General features: G+C 57.2%; 1 protein-coding gene across 1 annotated transcript in view; it reads right to left on the reverse strand.

The window, feature by feature from the left end:
• The window catches only part of C2CD2 (C2 calcium dependent domain containing 2), a 57,737-nt gene that overhangs the window by 9,346 nt on the left and 26,705 nt on the right, over positions 1-21,686 (reverse strand). The window contains exons 4-13 of the mRNA XM_084873628.1: positions 19,576-19,680; positions 14,250-14,372; positions 13,435-13,558; positions 11,659-11,767; positions 11,048-11,112; positions 8,393-8,517; positions 7,171-7,345; positions 5,825-5,938; positions 3,832-3,959; positions 1,080-1,404 (exon numbers count right to left, since the gene is read on the reverse strand). Of these exons, the coding sequence (XP_084729754.1) occupies positions 1,080-1,404; positions 3,832-3,959; positions 5,825-5,938; positions 7,171-7,345; positions 8,393-8,517; positions 11,048-11,112; positions 11,659-11,767; positions 13,435-13,558; positions 14,250-14,372; positions 19,576-19,680 (1,393 nt within the window). The remainder of the gene's footprint in view (positions 1-1,079; positions 1,405-3,831; positions 3,960-5,824; positions 5,939-7,170; positions 7,346-8,392; positions 8,518-11,047; positions 11,113-11,658; positions 11,768-13,434; positions 13,559-14,249; positions 14,373-19,575; positions 19,681-21,686) is intronic.

A 21,686-nucleotide genomic window follows, 5' to 3' on the forward strand; every position in this document is an offset into this window, starting at 1 on the left:
CACACCAGTCGCACTTCACCCCGTCGGCTCAGCGCCTGGCGCAGGGTGTGGAGGGAGGAGGGCAGAGCGGCGGGCAGGTCCCCAATTCCCAGTTACGAGGAGGGAGCGGGGCCTCAGCGGGCCCTGAAGGCTCCCCTGGAACTGGCCCGGGGCCCAGACTCCACTCCCTCCCACGCTCCCTCCCGCCCCGGCCGTCGGACGTGCCTCCCGGGAGGAATTCCCACAGGAAAGCCGGCGGAGCGCTCGCGGAAGTGCAGGTCATCCTAATGGAATGACCCCCTCATCGGGACACGCACTGAGCTGATGGGTTCCCTTTCCGGAAGCTTCTCTCTTTGGGGGAGAGTGAGGCTCCAGCCGGGAGGGGTGGTCTGGTTTTGGTTGGAGGGGAGTGAGTGTCTCAGAGGCACCAATGAGCAGCAATGCCAACCTCGCCGAAGCCAGTGTGGCCTAGTGGATAGAGCGTCGGTCTGGGGACTGAAAGGTCCCGGGTTCGATTCCGGTCAAGGGCATGTACCTTGGTTGAGGGCACATCCCCGGTAGGGGGTGTGCAGGAGACAGCTGGTCGATGTTTCTCTCTCATCAACGTTTCTAACTCTCTATCCCTCTCTCCTCCTCTCTGTAAAAAACCAATAAAATATATTAAAAGAAAAAAAAGAAAAGAAAAAAGAGATGCCAACCTCCATGCTTAGGGCAAGGTGGCCAGACGTCCCGCTTTTGGCAGGACCATCCCGATTTTTAACAATTTTGACAAATTGTTAAAAAAAAATCGGGACGGTCCCGCCTAAAGAGGGACGTCCAGTCACCTTAACTCAGGGGGCCCTGTCTCTGCCTGGTTTAGTTCTGTTCTGGGGGGCGGGCAGGCAGAGGAGGGGTCCCTCCGAGCAGGAACCCCGCCATTCGTTCAGAAGGACTCTGCAGCCCCGCCGTGCACCCCCTGACCTCCAGCACAGGATCTGTGCGGGAACGTGGGGTGGGACGCTGAGGGGAGGGGAAGGAGGCGGACAAGGAGAGCCAGAAGCTCGGAAACCGGCACAGGAGCAGAGCCGCCTGCGGTCGATCCCGGGGTGCAGGGCACGTACCTTTGTGCTTTTTGGGGGCCCCTGGCTCCCAGACGCTCAGGGAGCTCTCCGACAGCTCATCCCCCTCGGGGTCCCGCAGGGCGTGGCCGTCCCACGCCTCGGCCTGCGACTCCTCCCAGGAGGCCAGCTCGCCGTCCTGGGGCTCGGGGGCCAGGGCGGCCTGGGCCGAGGCCGCTGCCTCCTCCTCCTCCGCCGCCTCCTTCTCGGGCGGGGCGGAGGCCGAGGCCGCCCCCGGCGGGGACGGGGCGTGTTCCTGGCAGCTGCTGTCCATGGAGGCCGCGTAGTCCAGCATGAGGGCGGCGTCACTGTCCTGAGAGAGAGAGGTCTGTCCGGGGAGAGAGGGAGAGCCGGGGAGAGGGAAGGTCAGAGGACACGTGGAATCAGCTCCAACATCCCGGCTAATTCCAAAGCGTCCGAGAGGCCCGGCCCCCGGAGGCAGCTCCTCTAACACGGCGGCTGCGCCCGCCAGAGTGGCTCGCTGGAGGCTGTCGTCCCCATGCGCCGGAAGGCTGCGGGTTCGATTCCCAGTCAGGGCACATACCAGCCAATGCCTCCCTCCCTCTCTCTCTCTCTCTCTCTCTCTCTCTCTCTCTCTCTCTCTCTCTCTCTCTCTCTCTCTCTCTCCCCCTCTAAGCATGTCCCAAGTGAGACTTTTAAAAATTAAATTAAATTTAAAGAGAATTGAATATTAGCCGAAACCGGTTTGGCTCAGTGGATAGAGCATCGGCCTGCGGATTGAAAGGTCCCGGGTTCAGTTCCGGTCGGGGGCATGTACCTTGGTTGCAGGTACGTCCCCGGTGGGGGTGTGCAGAGGCAGCTGATCAATGATTCTCTCTCATCGATGTTTCTAACTCTCTATCCCTCTCTCTTCCTCTCTGTAAAAAATCAATAAAACGTATTTTTTTTAATTTAAAAAACATTTAAAAAATTAAATTAAATTTAAAAAGAACTGAATTATACATATATTATTCATATATATATATATAGGTGCATATCGGGGGCTGAACCTCAGTCACTGCAAGGGGCGCAGCCTGAGCTGGGGATCTGGAAGGGGTCGGGGAGGTGGTATCCCTGCCCCAGCCCATGGGCCGGCCGGGCGCCTGAGGGAACCCCGGGGCTGAGGTGGAAGAGTCTCAGAGAGGTCACAGGGTCACCCCGGAGCCCCAGATTCAGTCCGTCTTTGAATCTTTGTTTCTACAGCATCTTTAGGTTTCCTGAAAGTAGAAACGAATTGGTATGCACCGTGTGCCCTAAGAATTACACGTGTGTAAAACCCGTGTAGGTGCTGCTCTCCCCTGGGCTGGGAGTCAGGGAGGTGTCTCTCTGGAGGGTGGGAAGGGACTATGGGGGACACAGGGGTCTTGGGGCTGGTCTGTGGCTCTGACGGGGGGCAGGTGCACAGGAGCATCTGCTCCGTGCCCATGAACTGCCCTCTCTGATTCGGGTGCTGGCTGGCAGGAGGGCCCACGGTAGAGGTCGGACCAAGTGAGCGGACGTTAAGGTCCATGAGCTGCTGCTGATCTACAACGAAGCTCAGAGGAGATGACCAAAGCCTCCTCCTCCGTCATTAGTCATTCGTCATTCCCGTGTACCCACAACCTCCACAGACCAAACCCCCGCCTGGGGTCAGGGAGCTCCCAGAGACGCCCTCGCCGCCTGCTGGCTGTGGCGGGAAGTGCACGCAGAAAGCCAGGGAGGCATGACCTGCTCCTGGGTGCTGCTGCTGGAGGCCACCAGCCAGCGGTGCCTGCTGGGACGTGGCACCGGCCACCCATAGGCCCTGAGGTTCACGGCGACTCCCCTCTGGCACCGCCCGTTCTGGCCTTTGTCCTGGTAGCTGAGTGCAGGGCCCTCCTGCCCCACCCTCCGGTGCCCTCCACCAATCCACCGCTCTCAGGGTTCAACCATCCCTCCTCCTTGGTCCCTCCCACCATGGCCTCTCCCAGCTCCCCCTCCAGGGCTCCCCGTCCCCTCCAGGCGGGGGCTGAGCTGCCCAGAGCTCCCCAGGTGTCTGACGTGTGAGAGAAGCCTCAGGACCGCCATGGGGCCCCTGGCAGAGGGGCTGGCCTCTCCGGCAGCCTGGCCTGCCTGGCGCCCCCTGGGGACGGCCTCGCCCACCCTCTGCTCCGGACAAACGTCCCAGAGCAGCAGGAGGAAGGGGATCGGAGCGTGTTTAAAAACAAGCTCCGCGCCCCGGAGGGCAAAGGGCACGCCGCGCATTGGGAAACGCGGAGGCGGCCTGGAAGGTGACAGCGCCCGTCACCGGGCGGGGATAAGGGAGGAGGTGCCGCCCCAGCACCTGCCGGCCTTTCTCTCCCGAGGACGTTCCTTCCAACCGTTCACCGGCCTCAGCAGCCCCGCACCCGGTCGGAATCGGCCCTGTTTCCTCCATCAGCGGGGGAGCTGCCCCAGGAGAGGCCTGCACCGCCCCGGGCAGGGTGCAGGCCTCACCTGCCATTGCAACCGTGGACGGGGAGCTCAGCGGCTCCCGGAGAGAGGACAGCGGCTGGGGCCGACACCAGCCTCGCAGTGGCGGTGTGTGTGTGTGTGTGTGTGTGTGTGTGTGTGAGTGTGTGGTGCGTGTGTGTGCGCACGTGTGTGTGTGCGAGTGCATGTGTGCATGTGTGTGAGTGTGTGCGTGTGTGTGCATGTGTGTACGTGTGTGCGCGCACGTGTGCGTGAGTTTGTGCATGAGTGTGTGCGTTTGTGTGCATGTGTGTGTGTGAGTGTGTGTGTGTGCACGCGCTCCCACCTTGGAGATCCCTGATATGATGATGGTGCTCCGCTTCCGCGGCGACTTCAGCTTCAGCTTCGAGGACTCGCTGAGCTGCCGGATGGCGACCTCGGCCACGGGGTCCGAGCCGTTCAGCACCAGCAGTTCTGCGGGGGTAGGGGGGCAGCGCTGAGCCTCTGCGGCCCCTCGGAGGGCCCTGACTCTGCGGGACCCTCCGGGAGGGGACACGGTGCGTCTGGGTGGGAGCCTCGATGGAAGACGGTGAGGGCAGGTGAACAAGAGGCTGCTAACCTTTCGGGGACCTGACCTTCGGGGGCAGAGCAGTCCCTCCCGTCCCACGGCTGGTGTCAGGCTGAGGGCCAGCGCGGACAAGCGGCCCCTGCCCGCGGTCAGAGCCACGCACGGGCACCACCTGGGGACACTCGGCACGCACCAGCCGGCGTGCCCGGGCTCTGAGCGCGGTATCCCATTCACTGTCCCCGGCCCTCAGCGGGTCCCTTCTAAGTCCTCGACTGCCAACCGGGGAGACAGAGGCCCAGCCTCTGTGCTGCCAGAGGAAGGTGAAGGGGACAACACATCACGGAGCAGGATGTAAAACGGGGGGAGCTTCTGGGCCCGAGGGCGTGTGAGGCCTGCCAAAGGGGTGGGCTAGCCGAAACCGGTTCGGCTCAGTGGATAGAGAGTCGACCTGCGGACTGAAAGGTCCCGGGTTCGATTCCGGTCAAGGGCATGTACCTTGGCTGCAGGCACATCGCCAGTGGGAGGTGTGCAAGAGGCAGCTGATGGATGTTTCTCTCTCGTCGATGTTTCTCTCTATCCCTCTCCTCTCTGTAAAAAGTCAATAAAATCTATTTTTTTTTAAAGGGGGTGGGCTAATGACACGAAAGACATTATAAATATCCAAATGGCTCATGACAGGAAAAAGGTTCCCGTTCCTGATGTAAAAGCAAGTTTTCTCATCTCAGTTTGGCCGTGGCCTGCAGGGACAGGCGCTCCATTCCGAAGGGCGTGGTGCCAGCCTGGCCAGGCCGCAGGGTGAGGGGAGGGAGGAGAGAAGCGGGGAGGGCGCTTTAGGAGACAGCCGTGCGGTGACTCCCGAAGACTCCAGCGGACAGGACGGGGCGGGGCTGGGGGACCTGCAGGGCTGCGTCCCGGGACTCCCACAGGGACAGGGACCTTTTTCGACTCCCCCCGGAGAGAGGATCCAGAACATCCTAGGGTAGCACCCATCAAGGGAGAACCCTGCCCCACCCCCAGGCCCACCTGCTCCTCCTGGCCCACCCTGACCTGGAAGATCAGACACAGGCCAAGGAACGGGGAGCGGGGAGTGGAGCCAGAGCCGCAGGCCCCAGAGCCCCACGCAGGCTGTGCTGACTGAGAGACAGCTCAGCTCTTTAATGCCGGCGTGAGAGCGGCCGTGAGGGTGGGAAACGGGCAGCCCGGGGTCTGGGGGAACCCTCCTCCTGGTGGGGAAACCCTCCTCCCGGCAGGCTCGGGGACAGCGGAGACCAGACTGAAGCTGGCTCTCCGTTACGCCCCAGGCCCCCCACGCCCTGAGTCACGCAGCGGGGATGCTGAACAGGAGAGGAATGTTCAGAGATTCCATCGGGGAGGCCGCGGCAGGGCTCTGTGCTCATTGTTACAGCGCCTCGCCTCCTTCACTGCAGCAGGCGCCACCCTCCTGGCCTTCCATCAGCTCCATTTCCCTCCTTCTCCCGGCTTAACTTATCCCTCAAAGAACTTCCCAAACTCCCCAACCATTGCTCCCTCATCAGGGGCGGGGCAGAGGGCGGAGCCCAGGGCAGGGGAGGAGCTGAGGGACAGGGGAGGAGCTGAGGGGCAGGGGAGCAGCCCAGAGGGGCAGGGGAGGAGCTGAGGGGCAGGGGAGGAGCTGAGGGGCAGGGGAGGAGCCCAGAGGGGCAGAGGGAGGAGCCCAGAGGGTCAGAGGGAGGAGCTGAGGGGCAGAGAGAGGAGCCCAGCGAAGCAGAGGGAGGCGTGGGGGGGCCCTTACCTGTGTCAGAAGAAGACAGGGTTTTGCTGACGGGAGGGCTGTGGCAGGAGATGGCCTGGACGGAGATGTCTTTCTCGATCACCCGCACCTTGACGGGCGTCCGCAGCGGGGACTCTGCCGGGACAGACGCCGGTTACCCATCGCCTGAACCCGGCACCGGGCGTGCAGTCACACCTCATCTCAACTGACTCTCACAGCAAACCTCAGGATGGCCCAAGGCCTCTCCCTCTTTCCTCTCTTCGGGGGCGGGGCTGCCAGAAACGGGTGCCGGGAGCTCAGGTTAAATAAAACTTCAGAAAGCTTTCCCTGGGGGGGGGGTGTCACGCTCTGTTTTGCATTCATAACAGAATGCGAAGCAGTCTGCGCTGGGAAGATGCTACCTCAGTGTACACAGAAACACGATATAAGTTAAAACAAAAACAAAAAACGATAATCAGCCGAAACCAGTTTGGCTCAGTGGATGGAGCATCGGCCTGCGGACTGAAAGGTCCCGGGTTCGATTCCGGTCAAGGGCATGGACCTTGGTTGCGGCCACATCCCCGGTGGGGGGTGTGCAGGAGGCAGCTGGTTGTTTCCCGCTCATCGATGTTTCTAGCTCTCTATCCCTCTCCCTTCCTCTCTGTAAGAAATCAATAAAATATATATTTTTAAAAAATGATAATCACACAAGTGTCTCCAGGCTGTGCTGTGGGAACAGGCAGGGAATTCCGCTGCATCTGAAAGGCGGCCCATTGCACCTTCTAACCCACGATCTCAACGTGGGCAGCTCCACACTGGCCACGCGCATCCCGGTTTCCCAGAGCGTGGTGCCCTCGCCCCGGGACCGGAACGGAGTTATTAAATCATTAAGTTACTAAGTTAACCAGCTGTTTCATCCAGGACCTCAGCTTTAGCTTCAGAACAGCCTACAAGGCTGTCATTCCTCTGACAAAGCAGGAAGATCATTTTCTTAAACAAAAAAACAAACAAACAAAAAAAAAAAAACAGAGGAAAAGCTACACACAGGTCTTGCCCATCCCCACAACCCCGCACCCTGAGATCTGCTAAAAGACCCCCCCCCCCCCCCGTGCGGGCCCTCTCCCCCCGGTGCAGGCCCTCTGCCCCCGGTGTGGGCCCTCTGCCCCCCCGTGAGGCCCCTCTGCCCCCCCCACCCCCGGTGCGGGCTCTCTGCCCGCCCCCCCCCCACCCCCCCGTGCGGGCCCTCTGCCCCCGGTGCAGGCCCTCCCCCAGTGTGGGCCCTCTGCCGCCCCGTGAGGCCCCTCTGCCCCCCCCCCGTGCAGGCCCTCTGCCCCCCGGTGCGGGTCCCCTGCTCCCCCCCGGGACCCAGCGAGTCCGCGGCCCCTCACCGGAGCTCAGCGGGGACGCCCTCCCGGCGTCCGGGCGCGGCTTGCTCTTCACGGCGGTGACGGTGGTGACCACGGTCCCGCAGGGCATCACCGTGCGGTCCTTCTCCACCTTGGCGGCGGGCACCGGCGGGGGCGTGTGCCAGGACTTGGCCTCCGCGGGTTCCACGTAACAGAACTGCGGGGAGGCCACCCGGGGCGTCCGGTCAGTGCCGGGACCACCCGCACGGCCCGGCCCGGCCTCCTCTGCACCCCATGCCCCTGAGGGTCAGTGTGAGCGAGCGCAGGCCCCCGGGGCTGGCACAGGCCGGCGAGGCCCAGGCTCCAGCCCAGCCGCGCCACACACACGATGGGGACACAGCCGGAGGGACCACAAACCCTCGTGAAATGACGGCAGACCCCTCGGCCAGGTCGGGGGCAGGAAGGGTCCTGGTCCAGCCGGGGACCTTCCGGAGGTGTTGAGGGCCCCTTGGGAATGCACATGGATGACCTATACATTAGCTGGAACCGGTTTGGCTCGGTGGATAGAGTGTCGGCCTGCGGACTGAAAGGTCCCCGGTTCGATTCAGGTCAAGGGCATGTGCCTTGGTTGCAGGCACATCCCTAGTGGGAGGGGGGGGGGTTGGAGGGGGAGGGCGGGAGGCCAGAGGCAGCTGATCGATGATTCTCTCTCATTGATGTTTCTAACTCTCTATCCCTCTCTCTTCCTCTCTGTAAAAAATCAATAATATATATATATATTTTAAAAATTAATGTCAGCTGAGTCAGAGGTGTCTGGCATGGCTGTCCCCAGAAATAGCCTCCCAAAATGTGGGAGACTGTTATCAGTACCAATTTCTTATCTTTATCCAAGTGATTGGAATGAGGGACGAATAGGACCCTGACTTACCCAGGTCTAGATCTGCTAAATCCCGGAATGAGGGAATGAATAGGACCTGGGCACACCCAAAACGTCTCTGACCTTAACCCCCCTCTGGAAATCCATGGATGCTCTGTGCTGTCTGCGGTGGGTGTGACTGTCTCTCCATCAGAGTCCCAGCTTGTCTCTATTTCTGTGTCTTGGTCTCTTGTTTTCCCCTTTAATTTCTTAATCCCCAGCTCCTCCACTCAGGAGCCCGTCGTTTTCCGTGCGGGTCGAGGAAAACAGAGAAACAGCCCCCCACAAGGAGGGGCCTCTGACGACCACGGAGGCGCCCCTCCCCTGAAGGGGGCGCTGGGCACGTACCTCGGCGGTGACCGAGCCCAGGGCCGCGCCGTCCGCCGAGGGCCCGCGGGTCAGCACGAAGCTCTGCGGCCCGGAAGGCTGCTTCCTGAACAGATCCAGAGGGACGGTGGCCGTGGCCAGCGGGGCTGGAAGACAGGACGCGGCGGTGAGCGAGCGCCGGGATGTCCGGGCCCGGCAGGACGGCGGGGGCAGCGCTGCAGCCAGACCCACTCCTGACGCGGACCGCTCGCTTGGAAACATCTGACCAGGGTCAGGGTCAGGAAAAGGCCGAGGCGGCGAGGAGGCGTGACGCTGGGGCAGCGTGGGAACCTGCCCCGCGGGGGACACAGCTGGTTTGAAGACGAGCTGTGGGTCCGCGGATACAGTCAGAATCTGGGCGGCGATTAAGGAACCGTTCCGCGTCAGCGCAGGAAACGGGTGCTGTTCCCGGGACAGGGAGAGCAGCGCCGTCTGTAACGCACCCTACGGGGCTGAGGGGTGAAAGGCCCATGACGCACAGAACTGCCCTCCGAGGGTCCCCACATTTCCCCTCGTGTGTGCGCATGTGTGCGCGTGTTACAGGGAGAGCATGCACACAAGCAAGTGTGACCAAGTGTGAGCACAGCCAATAGAGGAAATGGGGCAAATGTGGTCATAGGTGAGTCTGAGTTCTTTGCTGTGTATGGTGTGTGTATGTGTGTGTGTGTGTGTGGTGTGTGGTGTGTGTGTGTGTTTGTGTGTGTGTGTTTGTGTGTGTGTGTTTGTTTGCATGTGTGTGTGTGGTGTGTGTGTGTGTGTGGTGTGTGTGTATGTGTGGTGTGCATGTGTGTGTGTGTGTGTGTTTGTGTGTGTGGTGTGTGTGTTTGTTTGCATGTGTGTGTGTGGTGTGTGTGCGTTTGTGTGTGTGTGTGTGTGTGGTGTGTGTGTGTTTGTGTGGTGTGTGTGTGTGTGGTGTGTGTGTGTGTATGAGTGTGTGTGGTGTGTGTCTTTGTGTGTGTGTGTGTGTGTTTGTGTGTGTGGTGTGTGTGTTTGTTTGCGTGTGTGTGTGTGGTGTGTGTGCGTTTGTGTGTGTGTGTGTGTGGTGTGTGTGTGTTTGTGTGGTGTGTGTGTGTGTGGTGTGTGTGTGTGTATGAGTGTGTGTGGTGTGTGTCTTTGTGTGTGTGTGTGTGTGTTTGTGTGTGTGGTGTGTGTGTTTGCGTGTGTGTGTGTGGTGTGTGTGTGTGTTTGTGTGTGTGTGTGTGTGTGTGGTGTGTGTGTGTTTGTGTGGTGTGTGTGTGTGTTTGTGTGTGTGTTTGTTTGCGTGTGGTGTGTGTGTGTTTGTGTGGTGTGTGTGTGTGTTTGTGTGTGTGTTTGTTTGCGTGTGTGTGTGTGGTGTGTTTGTGTGGTGTGTGTGTGTGTGTTAAGGTTGAAATGTCACAGCCCCCTCTCCAGCTGGGATGAAATTCCGATGGAGCCGAGAGGAGAGGCCCCCCCGGGATAACGGAGGAGCCGCTTCTCCCCAGGCAAACAGAGGCCCCGTGTGCACGCCTGGCTCCCAAAGGTCAGCTCTGACTCAGGGGCAGCCCAGGCGTCTCAGGATGCAGGTCAGGGCAGCCCCTCAGCGTTCCCGCTCGGGAGCGGACGGCGAGCCCTGGGTCTTTGTAATGCCAGCCGATAAGCGAAGGCCTGGGACGCACAGCCGGATAAGACAGGTAAGCCCTCCCCCCAACTCCCCATTTTGGTATGTTTATGGGGATTTTTAAAAATCCAATCGAGCCGAAAGCAGTGTGGCTCAGTGGATAGAGCATCGGCCTGTGGACTGAAGGGTCCCAGGTTCAATTCCGGACAAGGGCATGTACCTTGGTTGCGGGCACATCCCCAGTAGAGGGTGTGCAGGAGGCAGCTGGTCGATGTTTCTCTCTCATCGATGTTTCTAACTCTATCCCTCTCCCTTCCTCTCTGTAAAAAAATCAATAAAATATATTTTTTAAAAATCCAATCGATATGGAAACTATGAACTGTAGCAGGTCCACATTCACGTTGGTGACATGGTGGTTTTTTACCTCTAATGGCTGCGTCCCTGCATCTAACGCACGTGCTCAGTTTGAGCTGCTGCGGCTCATTCTCCACGGAGAAGCCGGTGGGAAGCCATAGAGACAGGCGGACGGCGATGCCGGGGCTGGGGAGCGGGAAGGGCCCAGTGTGCAGTGGGGCTGAGTTTCAGTTTTGCAAGATGAAAGGAGTTGGACGGATGGTGGTGCTGGTTGCACAACCATGTGAATGCCCTGAACGCCGCTGAGCTGCACGCTAAAACGTGGCCAAGGTGACAAACATTGCAACATGTATTTCATCATAATTTAAAAAAAATTTTTTTTAAGGTCTGTTGAGGCTAAGAGGGTTGAGAACTGCTTCTCTAAACCAAGAACTGTTAAAAATAAAAGACTCTGGATATCTGGTAAATAAATAAACAGATAAAAAAAAAAAAAACCCTCTTTGAGTACACTCTTTCCCATAATGCACCTTATTAATACCTGGATGGATTTTCAGCCACACATTCCCTGGGGAGGCCCTGATGCTATGGGGGAGGGGGAGGCCACCTCGGGGTCTCCCGCCCTGCCCGGCTTCCCTCCGCCCTGGCCAGGGCCCTGGATGACCCTTCCCGAGGGCAGGGCCTCCGTCCCCCTGCTCGCCACCCACCTTCTGCGGACGGCCCGTCCTCCGAGATCTGCAGGTGCAGCTCCTTCGACTTGGCGTTCAACTCGCTGCACAGAGAAAAAGAGCTGTGAGCCCTCACCTCTTGAAATAGTACTTTTTTCCTGACTACAGGAAGGACTAGTCATCATCCCTATTTTAAAAACTGCGAGACACATAACCAAAAACATAAAGATTATCTGCAACCTCACTATCCTTAGTATTTGGTGCCTCATATCCTAGAATTACCCCACATCCTGAGGACGGTGGGTCTAGTTCACACAGGTGCTTGTAACTTCACGTTACTGGGACTGCTTCTGGTTTTCATCACTTCCAGTGATTGTCTCTAAAAAAATATCTTTGAAGAAGTGTCCGTAAATCTTGTTCTAATGACTTTTAGCATTAGGAATGGGTATGAAATGTCACTGGATATCTCTGGAGCATAAGCAGATCTGCCTTCCAAAAGGAATTTATGTTTGACTAAAAGCTGCCTCCGATGCCTAATATGCTTTTTAAAAACGAGAAGTCATTTTTGTGTGCTGTGAAAGGATCTCAGGAGCTGGCAATCTGAGTAGGTGTCACCATGGAAACCCAGGCCCACGGGAACAGGCACGCACAAGGTGAATTCTTCTTCCCAGGTGAGGTCCGTAGTGTGTCTCGGGAGGGCGCTGGCGAGCTTCTGAGCGGGGTCGTTGAGCTGCACGTGGCAGCGGAGGTTGGCGGGGCCTGGAATCACACACAGGCAGGCACTGCCTTTTACGTTCGCCTCTTCACAGCTCTGAGGCACTTCTGCACTCCAAGGCAGGCTCAGTACAATGCCCAAGGTCCTGCTCACCCACTTCCTTCCATTTGTCATGTATAAACTCTCAAAGCATCCCACTGCCCCTGGGGTTAAAGACTGTGTACCCCCACTGCAGAGCCCCGGACTGACCCCAAGCACCTGCTCACGGTAGGGGACCCTCCTGGGGGCAACCTGAACACAACAGAGAGGTGGTCCCCGCTTCTGGCCAAGACCCACCACTTGCTGGATGTGGGGACAACTCACAGGGAACCCACTCCCTAGTTACCCCGGGTGTGGTGTTTACATCTGGCTCAGCTCCCTTCAGAACCTCTTCTGGTGTTTGTCCAGGTAAAGGGACTCCACTGGCCAACAGCTGCCTCTGCTCTGAGGCACTGCCCGCCCCTGGGCACTGCCCCCCTCAGCAATGCCCTCCCCGCGGCGTCAAGTCTGAATACACCGTGTGATCAACCATCGCTGGGCTCTGCCGGCCCTTCTCCATGTGCCTGGCTCCCTGAGGCGTTCACCAACCTTCACCCTCCCCTCCCAGGGGAGACTCAGACCCCGAAGGGACCCCAACCCCGGCCGACTGGGTCCGGGAGGCCCCCTCTTAGTCACTGAGCGTGGGGCCCCAGGAGGAGCACGTGGGCGCTTTTCCCAAAGCCATCACTGCACCCAGCTCTGCCGAGTGCTGGCTGTTCAGTGGGGCCTGTCTGCGCTGGGAACGGAAAGAAGCTCCTCGCAGACAAAGAGAAGGAACCCCGACATCTTCCGACCACAGAGAGAAGCACTGCTGTCCCCAGCACAACCGCGTCCTCCCGGCTGCGGCGCACCTGGGCTCTCAGCAGCGACTCACAACCCCCGGAAGGCACTCCTCCGGGGGACTTTCCTCTCCGCTCAGACGCAGCCGCTCTGCACCGAAGGGTCCCGGCTGGGCCGAAGCCCTTCTGACACACACACACCGCCCCGGGGTCCCTCCCCCCAAAAGCTGCTTGGTCGGGAATGCTGAGCGTGCATTTTCCGGCTCAACAGTGGGGGGAAAAGAAAAGTAAAAGGTGCCTCCCAGACTCAAGGAAAGGGGAAAGCTACAGCTGTATTCCCCTTCCTTCCTTCCTTCCTTCCTTCCTTCCTTCCTTCCTTCCTTCCTTCCTTCCTTCCTTCCCTCCCTCCCTCCCTCCCTCCCTCCCTCCCTCCCTCCCTCCCTCCCTCCCTCCCTCCCTTCCGTCTGGAAAGCCCAGGCTGCATCCGATGGGCTCGCATTGCTATGACGGCCTCCAGGGGGTCGCCTCCTCTCACGCAGGATCACACTGCAGACCCGCCTGGCGGGAGCCACCGAGAACCCCCAGGCCACCCGCCCACTCGGCTCATGCCGTGGGACAGTGGCTTCTGCAGCGGCCCGGCACCTGCCGCCACCCCGAGCCCTGCACCCCGCCACCCCGAGCCCTGCACCCCATAACCCCGAGCCCTGTACCCCGCCACCCTGAGCCCTGCACCCCATAACCCCGAGCCCTGTGCCCAGTCACCCCGAGCCCTGTACTCCATAACCCCGAGCCCTGTACTCCATCACCCCCAGCCCTGTGCCCCATCACCCCCAGCCCTGCGCCCCATCACCCACCTGGAGCACCAGGGGCGTTGAGCAGCGAGGCCCGGATGCTCTTCACCAGTAACTTGAGGTCGTGGGCCCGTGGAGGTTTGGGGGGGCAGGGGTCCTGGGGGGCGGGTGTGGTGTGCTGGAGATTCTGCGGAAGAGGAGGCGCCGTGACCGTGGGCGGCGGAGGACAGAGGCGGCCGCGGGGCCTGAGCCGGGGTCTGGGCTGTGGCAGCTTCCCCTCTTAGGGGAAGGCTGGTGCCGCCCACGGGAACCATTTCCCCGCGGGGGCCTCCGGTCTCCCAACGGCAGCAATGCCCCAGCCCGGGAGGGCTCCCCAGAACCGTACTGTGGGCGGAGCCTGGAGCCGCCGTGGGGTCCCTGCCGGACCCAGGCCAGGCGCCTAACGGGCAGTGGACGCCCTCTCCGGGCTGCAGGTCACCGGGCTGACCCCGGCCTGGGCTGGGCAGTGGGCCTGTCTAGTGCTAACTGGTTTTCCAGGGAACCTCAATTCTGGCAGGACACTGCCCAAGACCCCAGTAAAAAGTCAAGTTTGGGCTCCTACAAGGCGGAGGGTCCAGCCTAGTTAGGGTGGAATGTGCTGAGTGGCCCTCTTCCTTCCAACCCCGCCCCCTCCCCTCGAGCTTCGGAACCCCGTGCCCTGAACTGGAGGCTCCCCAGAGCGCAGTCATTACTGACCAGCGAGCGCTGGTGCAACCGGGCTCTAACCGTGCGGGATGGAGGAACATGGGAAACGCACACAGGTGCCCCGGGCAGCCGGCCCCGTCCTCTGGGGCCTCGGAGCACCCGCACCGGGAGCACTCACACCGCGAGCAGCTCACCTGGGCTTCCCGCACGTCCACGGGCCTGGAGCTCAGCACCACGGACGGGGAGGCGGAGCTCACCAGGTGCTTCAGAATGTCCTTGAGGGTCTCACAGATCGCCTTCACCTCCCCGGCCCGGTCCTGCCGAGAGAGGGGGGAGTCACCAGATCATTTCCTAACCACGCATGCGTGCAAGAGGACAGGCGGGCACACCTGGGGTCGGATCAGGAGCCGTGAGAGCTCCGGGGGAGAGGGCCCTTTGTACTGAGCTCGGAAGCAGTTCACCACTTTATTTTATTTGTTTTGTTTCTATCCTCACGTGAGGATATTTTTTCCATTGGTTTCCAGAGAGAGTGGAATGGAGGGAAGATGGGGGGAGAGAGAGAGACATCAACATGAGAGAGACACATCAATTGTTTGCCTCCCACATGCTCCCCTACCAGGGCTGCACTCAGCAACCAAGGCACGTTGGACCAGGAATCCAACCCATGACCCTTCGGCTCACAGGTGAATAACCAAACCCCCGAGCCAAAGAGGTGAAATGGTAAAAAAAAAAAAAAAAAAAAAAAAAAAAAAAAAAAAAAAAAAAAAAAGCCATTGTGCACCATAGAAATGTTAATATTTCTGTGTATATCCCTGTCAGCCATTTCCCCCAAATGTACAGACATGTGGTTTCTCTTTCTTGCACAACATTGGATATTTTTAAATATATATATTTTTTATTGATTTTTTACAGAGAGGAAGGGAGAGGGATAGAGAGTTAGAAACATCAGTGAGAGAGAAACATCGACCAGCTGCCTCCTGCACACCTCCCACTGGGGATGTGCCCACAACCAAGGTACATGCCCTTGACCAGAATCAAACCTGGGACCCCTCAGTCAGCAGACCAACACTCTTTCCACTGAGCCAAACCAGTTAGGGCTGGATATTTTTTTTTTTGAAATTAAAAGGAAAGGCCTGAAAAGAATGAAGATGAGCTTTTAGAAGAACTACAAAGCTACTGCAATTAATACCCAACTGAAGTGTGTTCATGCATTCTCGAATGTTCACAGCGCCGCTATCCCTAAGAGCCCCAAACTGGAAGCTACCTGAGTGTCCGCCCACAGCGAAAGGGACCCATACACTGCGGGGCAGCCACACTGTGCATGCTACTGGACAATGAGCACATACACCACACGGAGCCACACACAACACGGGTGAACCTCACAGACATCGTGTCGAGTGACAGGAGCCACACACAGAAAAGCCCACGCCATGAGATTCCGTGTAACATAAAAGTGACCGCTTCACAGGACGCGTCTTAGTGGCATTTAGTGCCTTTCAAGTGTTTGACTACCATCACCTCTAAGCAAACTCCTCACCCACAGGCAGTCATGCCTCCCCCGCCCCCCAACAGGCCCCGCCCACCGCTCTCTGCTTCCCCCTCTCTGGGCTTGCCTGTTCTGGACATGGCTCAGAGATGTGATGGGGAAGAACGTGGAGTCCCACCACCATGGCCTCGTGTGTCTGGCTTCTTTCCCTGAACGTGACACGCTCAGGGTCATGCGAGTTCCAGCAGGAATCACAACCTCACTCTCCTTTACGCCTGAATGATGTTCCATTATATGGATGGACCACGCTTTCTTGTCTACTTTTATCTTTTTTTTTTATATATAAATAGATTTTTATTTATTTCAGAGAGAAAGGGAGAGGTAGAGAGAGATAGGAACATTAAAGAAGAGAGGGAATCATTGATCAGCTGCACGCCCCTCCTGGGGATCGAGCCCACAACTGGGGCATGTGCCCTTGACCAAAATCAAACCCAAAATCCTTCAGTCTGCAGGCCGGTGCTCTATCCACTGAGCCAAACCGGTGAGGGCTGTCTGCTTTTATCCTCTTCACCCCCACAATGTCTCCACGCCTTATAGAGGAGGAAACCAAGGGTGAAAGATGAGTTGGGGTACTCGAATGTCAGAGTCCATTATATCTTAGATCTTCAGAGCAGCTGACTCGGGGCCTTCCTTCCATGCCACCCCCCCTGCCCACATGCCATCTCCTCCCCACAGAGACCCAGCAGGACCCAGCGGCCGGGGGCTGGCTGATGTACAGAACTGCTTCACTGGGGAAGTCATACTTCTCACAAATATGAGCAGCACATGGAGGTCAGAGAAATGGCCAGGGACTGGGAGGAGGGGGAGGGGGGTATAAAAAGCACATATTTGGGTAAGAAAGGATGAATAAGTTCATTCTTATAAAAAGAAACTCAGAAAAGATAAAAAAACGTGTTACAGAAGAATGGTGGTAGAAGGGAAAGGAAAGGGAAACAGACTTCTGAGTATAAAGTTTCATGTAACTTTGACTTTAAAATCATGCTAATAATTAGTAAATCAACAAAGATGGGGACAAACCCTAATATCACACCCGAACAGACACAAGTGCAGTCAGTTCACTAGATATGAACTTGGTATGATGACCACACAGAGGGGAAAAGAAAAATCAAGTCATTGTTGAACGTGAACTTAGTACCCCTCAGTGGGATACACTCTGAGAAAAGGGCCAGCCAAGCACCCTGAGCATTGGCAGGTTTGAGGTCAACAATGGTGCTGCTGGAAGCCAGTTCCAGCATGTCATAATTGCAAGAGTCTCATCAAAAGGTTGATGGAACTTGGGGACTCAACAAAGGCTGAGTCACATAAATTACGCTGTTGGGAATGGCTAAAGGCATTTCCCCAAACCTGAAATGGATGCAAAAATTGATTGCTTGCTGTCAGACAGCTCAGGGCATCTTAATCTACATGGTATTGCCTCTTCCTAGCCAAACACCTGAACAGCTGTAGGCTATTTCCCAACCAGACAATGGATTCTGTACCTAACCCTACCCTTTGATGTGTATGTCTCCACCTTGCCTTAGGACAAATTGTGTTAATAAAAAGCAAGGGGTCCTGAGACAAGGAGAACTTAATTCCTTTAACTAAATCTTCTCTGACTCTCCCCAGTATGCCTTCCAAAATTATGTTTCGTCTCTGGACTCTTGATTAATTTTACGCACAGCCCCTCCTCCAGAATTCCTGAGCCCTTCTAGATGCCAGATCAAGACCACAAGCGCTAAAAGCATGGTGCCAGGGGAGCAAGTTACAAAACAAAGGACATCATGTGGGAGGAAGGAGGCACAAATATAGAAGAAGGATAAAGAGACACGGAGCTGGCAACGAGGGAGATACTGCACACGGGCCCATTCTGTAACTAAACAGCCGGGCACAAATGACACTTTCGATGCATGCAAGCTGAATCACCATTCACACTTACCAGTATTTTTTAAAAAGCAACTGTCCATATCTAGTTTAAGGCATGGACAGTTGGATATTTATAGACCAACTATTATATTCACATGATTCAGCTGTTGAACAAGAGTCAGAAAGAGGGTAAAATCACAGGGAATTTTTGTAAAAGCTGCTGCAAAGGAAGAACCTAATAACTTAAACCAGTGGTTGGCAAACTGTGGCTCTCGAGCCTCATACAGCTCTTTGACCCCTTGACTTTTTAGCAAAGGCCAGCTTAGGAGTACCCTAATTAAGTTAATAATAATGTACCTACCTATATAGTTTAAGTTTTAAAAATTTGGCTCTCAAAAGCAATTTCAATCGTTGTACTGTTGATATTTGGCTCCGTTGACTAATGAGTTTGCCAACCACTGACCTAAGCCTTTGGTGTAAATGATTCTGCATGATCATTCCAGCTACTGGACATGGCGACACCCACTGACTGGCATGCCCACTCCCACTCCCGGATTCACTTCTCAAAACAGCCAAGACCCCGGGAGCTGGGAGGAGGCAGCCTCCAGATTTGGGGTGCTGTCTTTGCAAAAGCTGTGGGGAGGAAGCTAGCCAGCCCGAGCTATAGGTAAAGTCATTTCTAGGAAGGAGAGTGAATCTGACCATCAGGTGGATAGAATGTTATTCCTTCAATAGTTTGCAACCTTAAGACGCACATGCAAAAACAAAATAAAACAAAAATAACAACAACAACATCAACAACAACAACAAAAAAACACACAAAAAATGTCTAAAAAAAAAAAAAAAAGAAGCACATGCACACCTAAAAACTCCCCAGCCCTGAGTGGCCAGGCCCGGAGCAGCCAGGTCTGATGCGGCCAGGCCCGGAGCAGCAGCTGCCAGGCTGGGAGTGGCCAGGCCCGGAGCAGCTGGGCCTGGTGCGGCCAGACCTGGAGCAGCAGCTGCCAGGCTGGGAGCAGCTAGGCCTGGAGTAGCGGCTGCCAGGCTGGGAGCGGCCAGGCCCGGAGCAGCCGGGTCTGGTGCGGCCAGGCCCGGAGCAGCAGCTGCCAGGCTGGGAGTGGCCAGGCCCGGAGCAGCTGGGCCTGGTGTGGCCAGGCCTGGAGCAGCAGCTGCCAGGCTGGGAGCAGCTAGGCCTGGAGTAGCGGCTGCCAGGCTGGGAGCGGCCAGGCCCGGAGCGGCCGGGCCCGGAGCAGCCGGGTCGGGTGCGGCCAGGTCCGGAGCAGCAGCAGCCAAGTCCAGAGCAACTAGGTGGGGAGCGGCAGTAACCAGACCCGGAGCAGCTGGTTGTGGAACGAACCAGAGCAACAGAGGCCAGGCCCGGAGCAGCCAGGCCCAGAACAGCTCGCTCCTCGCCTGCCCCTGCCCCACGGCTGCCTCTCAGACATGGCTAGAAACTTTTGTGGGAACTTGAGGGTCTGCTGAATCAAGCGATGAAGGCTTAGATCTGGATGTGTTGAGTTAGTATAGCGCTGGGGTGTTGATCTGTGAGTGCCTTGGGCGGGGCCTGGATGAGGCTGGTTGTCCTATTTGGAAATGTCTTTTGTGTGAAGTGTATCATTGGGCATGTGGAGGTATTATTGATATGAGAAAATGCTAAGTAACTGATTTACTATCTGAAAAGGGATTTACTATCGGGGAAAGGGAGGGAGGAAGAGACTGAACATAAACTGTGCACCTATGGATGAGGACAATGGGGGATGGGGAGGGGGCGGAGGGTGGGGTGGGAACCTGGTGGAGGGGGGAAGAAATGAGGAACCTTTGTAATAATATGAACAATAAAGATTGATTTAAAAAACAAACAAACAAACAAACAAAAAAACTCCTCAGCCCTATGACACGCCATGGGAGCTCGGCAGCCCCATGGCACCCCAATGAGGGCTCCCCAGCCCCATGGTACCCACATGGGGGTGGCAGGCAGGCTTCCGGGTTCTTAACAGCTGCCAGGTGATTCCAGGGGCAGCCCGGAGCCCGGGGTGAGAGCAGGCATAAAAGAAATTTATAACTTTTATAGGCAACACACACACACATTCCCAACACACCGACGGAGGCATCGTAGGCATGGATGGACTGACCTCCCCTGGTGCTCGGGGCTGGACGGTGATGGCCATCTCTGGCACGCTGAGGAAGGACCACCGGACCGGAATGTCCTCTCTCTCCTCTTTCATGCGGAGCTCCAGCTTTAAGAGGAAAAGAACAATGGTTACTGGAGAGCTGCTGTCGCCACCAGAGGCCACACACACCTGTGTGTGCGCGTCTGTGTGTGTTCACCGATTTCCTTAGGCAAGTGCCTAGCCTCCCGTTCCACCCTGCACACTTACAGATCGAGAAGAGGGTCCCACACTCCCTGTGACCCCCACCCCCTTCACTACAGGGACCTTGCCTCACCCCGCCAGCACCCTCCTGTGCCTCCACCTGCCACTCAGCAAGGGACCTCGAGGCTGGGGGCTGAAGGCCCGACGTCACTGGAACTCCGCGTTTTCCTGGCGGGAGCGTCACCGAGATGTAAGGGGGTGTACGTGAGGCCAGCATGCCGGGCCAGCCCCACGCTCACCCGTCCCCTGAGGGCTGTAAACCGAACACGCCGGGTTCCGGTCACCTGCCCGAACCTCTAACTGGACCCTGGTCTCCCACAATGTCCCCTTCAGCCCTCCCCATCCGTGGCAGAAAAATGACCCCCACCGATGTCCACGCTCCACGCCGTGGCACCTGTGAAGAGGTGGCCTTCCACGGGAGAAGGGACTTTTGCGGATGTGATTCGGGCAAGAGCCTGCACACATGGAGGTGCGTCTAGGGCAGTGGTCGGCAAACCCATTAGTCCGCAGAGCCAAACAGCAACAGGACAATGATTGACATTTCTTCTAAGCCACAATTTTTAAACCTAAACTTCTTCTTTTAAAAAAAATAAATATATTTTATTGATTTTTTACAGAGAGGAAGGGAGAGGGATAGAGAGCTAGAAACATCGATGAGAGAGAAACATTGACCAGCTGCCTCCTGCACACCCCCCACTGGGGATGTGCCTGCAGCCAAGGTACATGCCCTTGACCGGAATCGAACCCAGGACCCTTCAGTCCGCAGCCACTGAGCCAAACCGGTTTCAGCAAACCTAAACTTCTAACGCCACTTTTTCAACATAGACTCGCCCAGGCCCTGGTGTTTTGTGGAAGAGCCACACACAAGGGGCCAAAGAGCCGCATGTGGCTCGTGAGCCGCAGTGTGCCGACCATGGATCTAGGTTCTTCGGGCGAGCCCAGAGGAACCACAACAAGGGAAGAGGAGAGCAGAGCGGACCTAAGGGCTGTGACTTGAGGGCGGAGGGTGATGCCCAGCCCAGGGAGGAGGCTGGGACCTGCCTGAGGCTGCCAGCCAGCAGGGGGCGGGGGCTCAGTCCCATCGCCCTGAGGAGCTGGACTCTGCCAGAAGGAGCAGGAAACAGATTCTCCCCAGGAACTTCCAGAAAGGAAGGCAGCCCGCCCAACCCTAGATTCCAGCCTGTGTTGGAGTCAGACCTAAGGTGACCAGACAGAGAGGAAGGGAGAGGGATAGAGAGCTAGAAACATCGATGAGAGATGTTTTAAATTGTTAAAAATTGGGACTGTCCCGCTAGTCCCGATTTTTAACAATTTGTCCCGCGTCCCGGACAAATTGTTAAAATTGGGACTGTCCCGCCAAAAGCGGGACGTCTGGTCACCTTCGTCAGACCCCCCGGAATGGTAACAGAATCCACTGTTTACGCTAAGTTGGGAGTCGGTTTCGGCAGCCATAGAAAACTAATACACCGGCCTTCATCTCTCAGCTGGAGACAAAAAGGTCAGCTCCTCTCCTCTCTTCTCCATCCTTCTCCCCACCACCTGCCAGCGGGAAGGAATGAGGGCTTCAGCCTGTATTCTGAATGCTCAGGACTCTCGCCTCACGCGAGCAAAAGGGTCAGAGAAAGGGTGCCCTCCCCTATAACAGAGCAAGTGCACGTTCATCTCACTGACATGGGTCCCCACGTCACCCCCACCAGGCGGGGTAAGAGGCAGCTGCGAGCTGGCCTGCTGGCCCCTCTAGGCGCCTTTATCTGAGGGATAAGGGAGAAGCGGAGGCCTGAGCATTAATAATGGACCGCCTCTAGCAGCTGCCTCCGCGTGTGGCTCATCCATGGGCTGCTTTGAAACCATGCTGAGAGATCAGAGATACA

The sequence above is a fragment of the Pipistrellus hanaki genome, assembly GCF_964339955.1.
Source record: "Pipistrellus hanaki genome assembly, chromosome: 2".
NCBI classification, from domain to species: domain Eukaryota; kingdom Metazoa; phylum Chordata; class Mammalia; order Chiroptera; family Vespertilionidae; genus Pipistrellus; species Pipistrellus hanaki.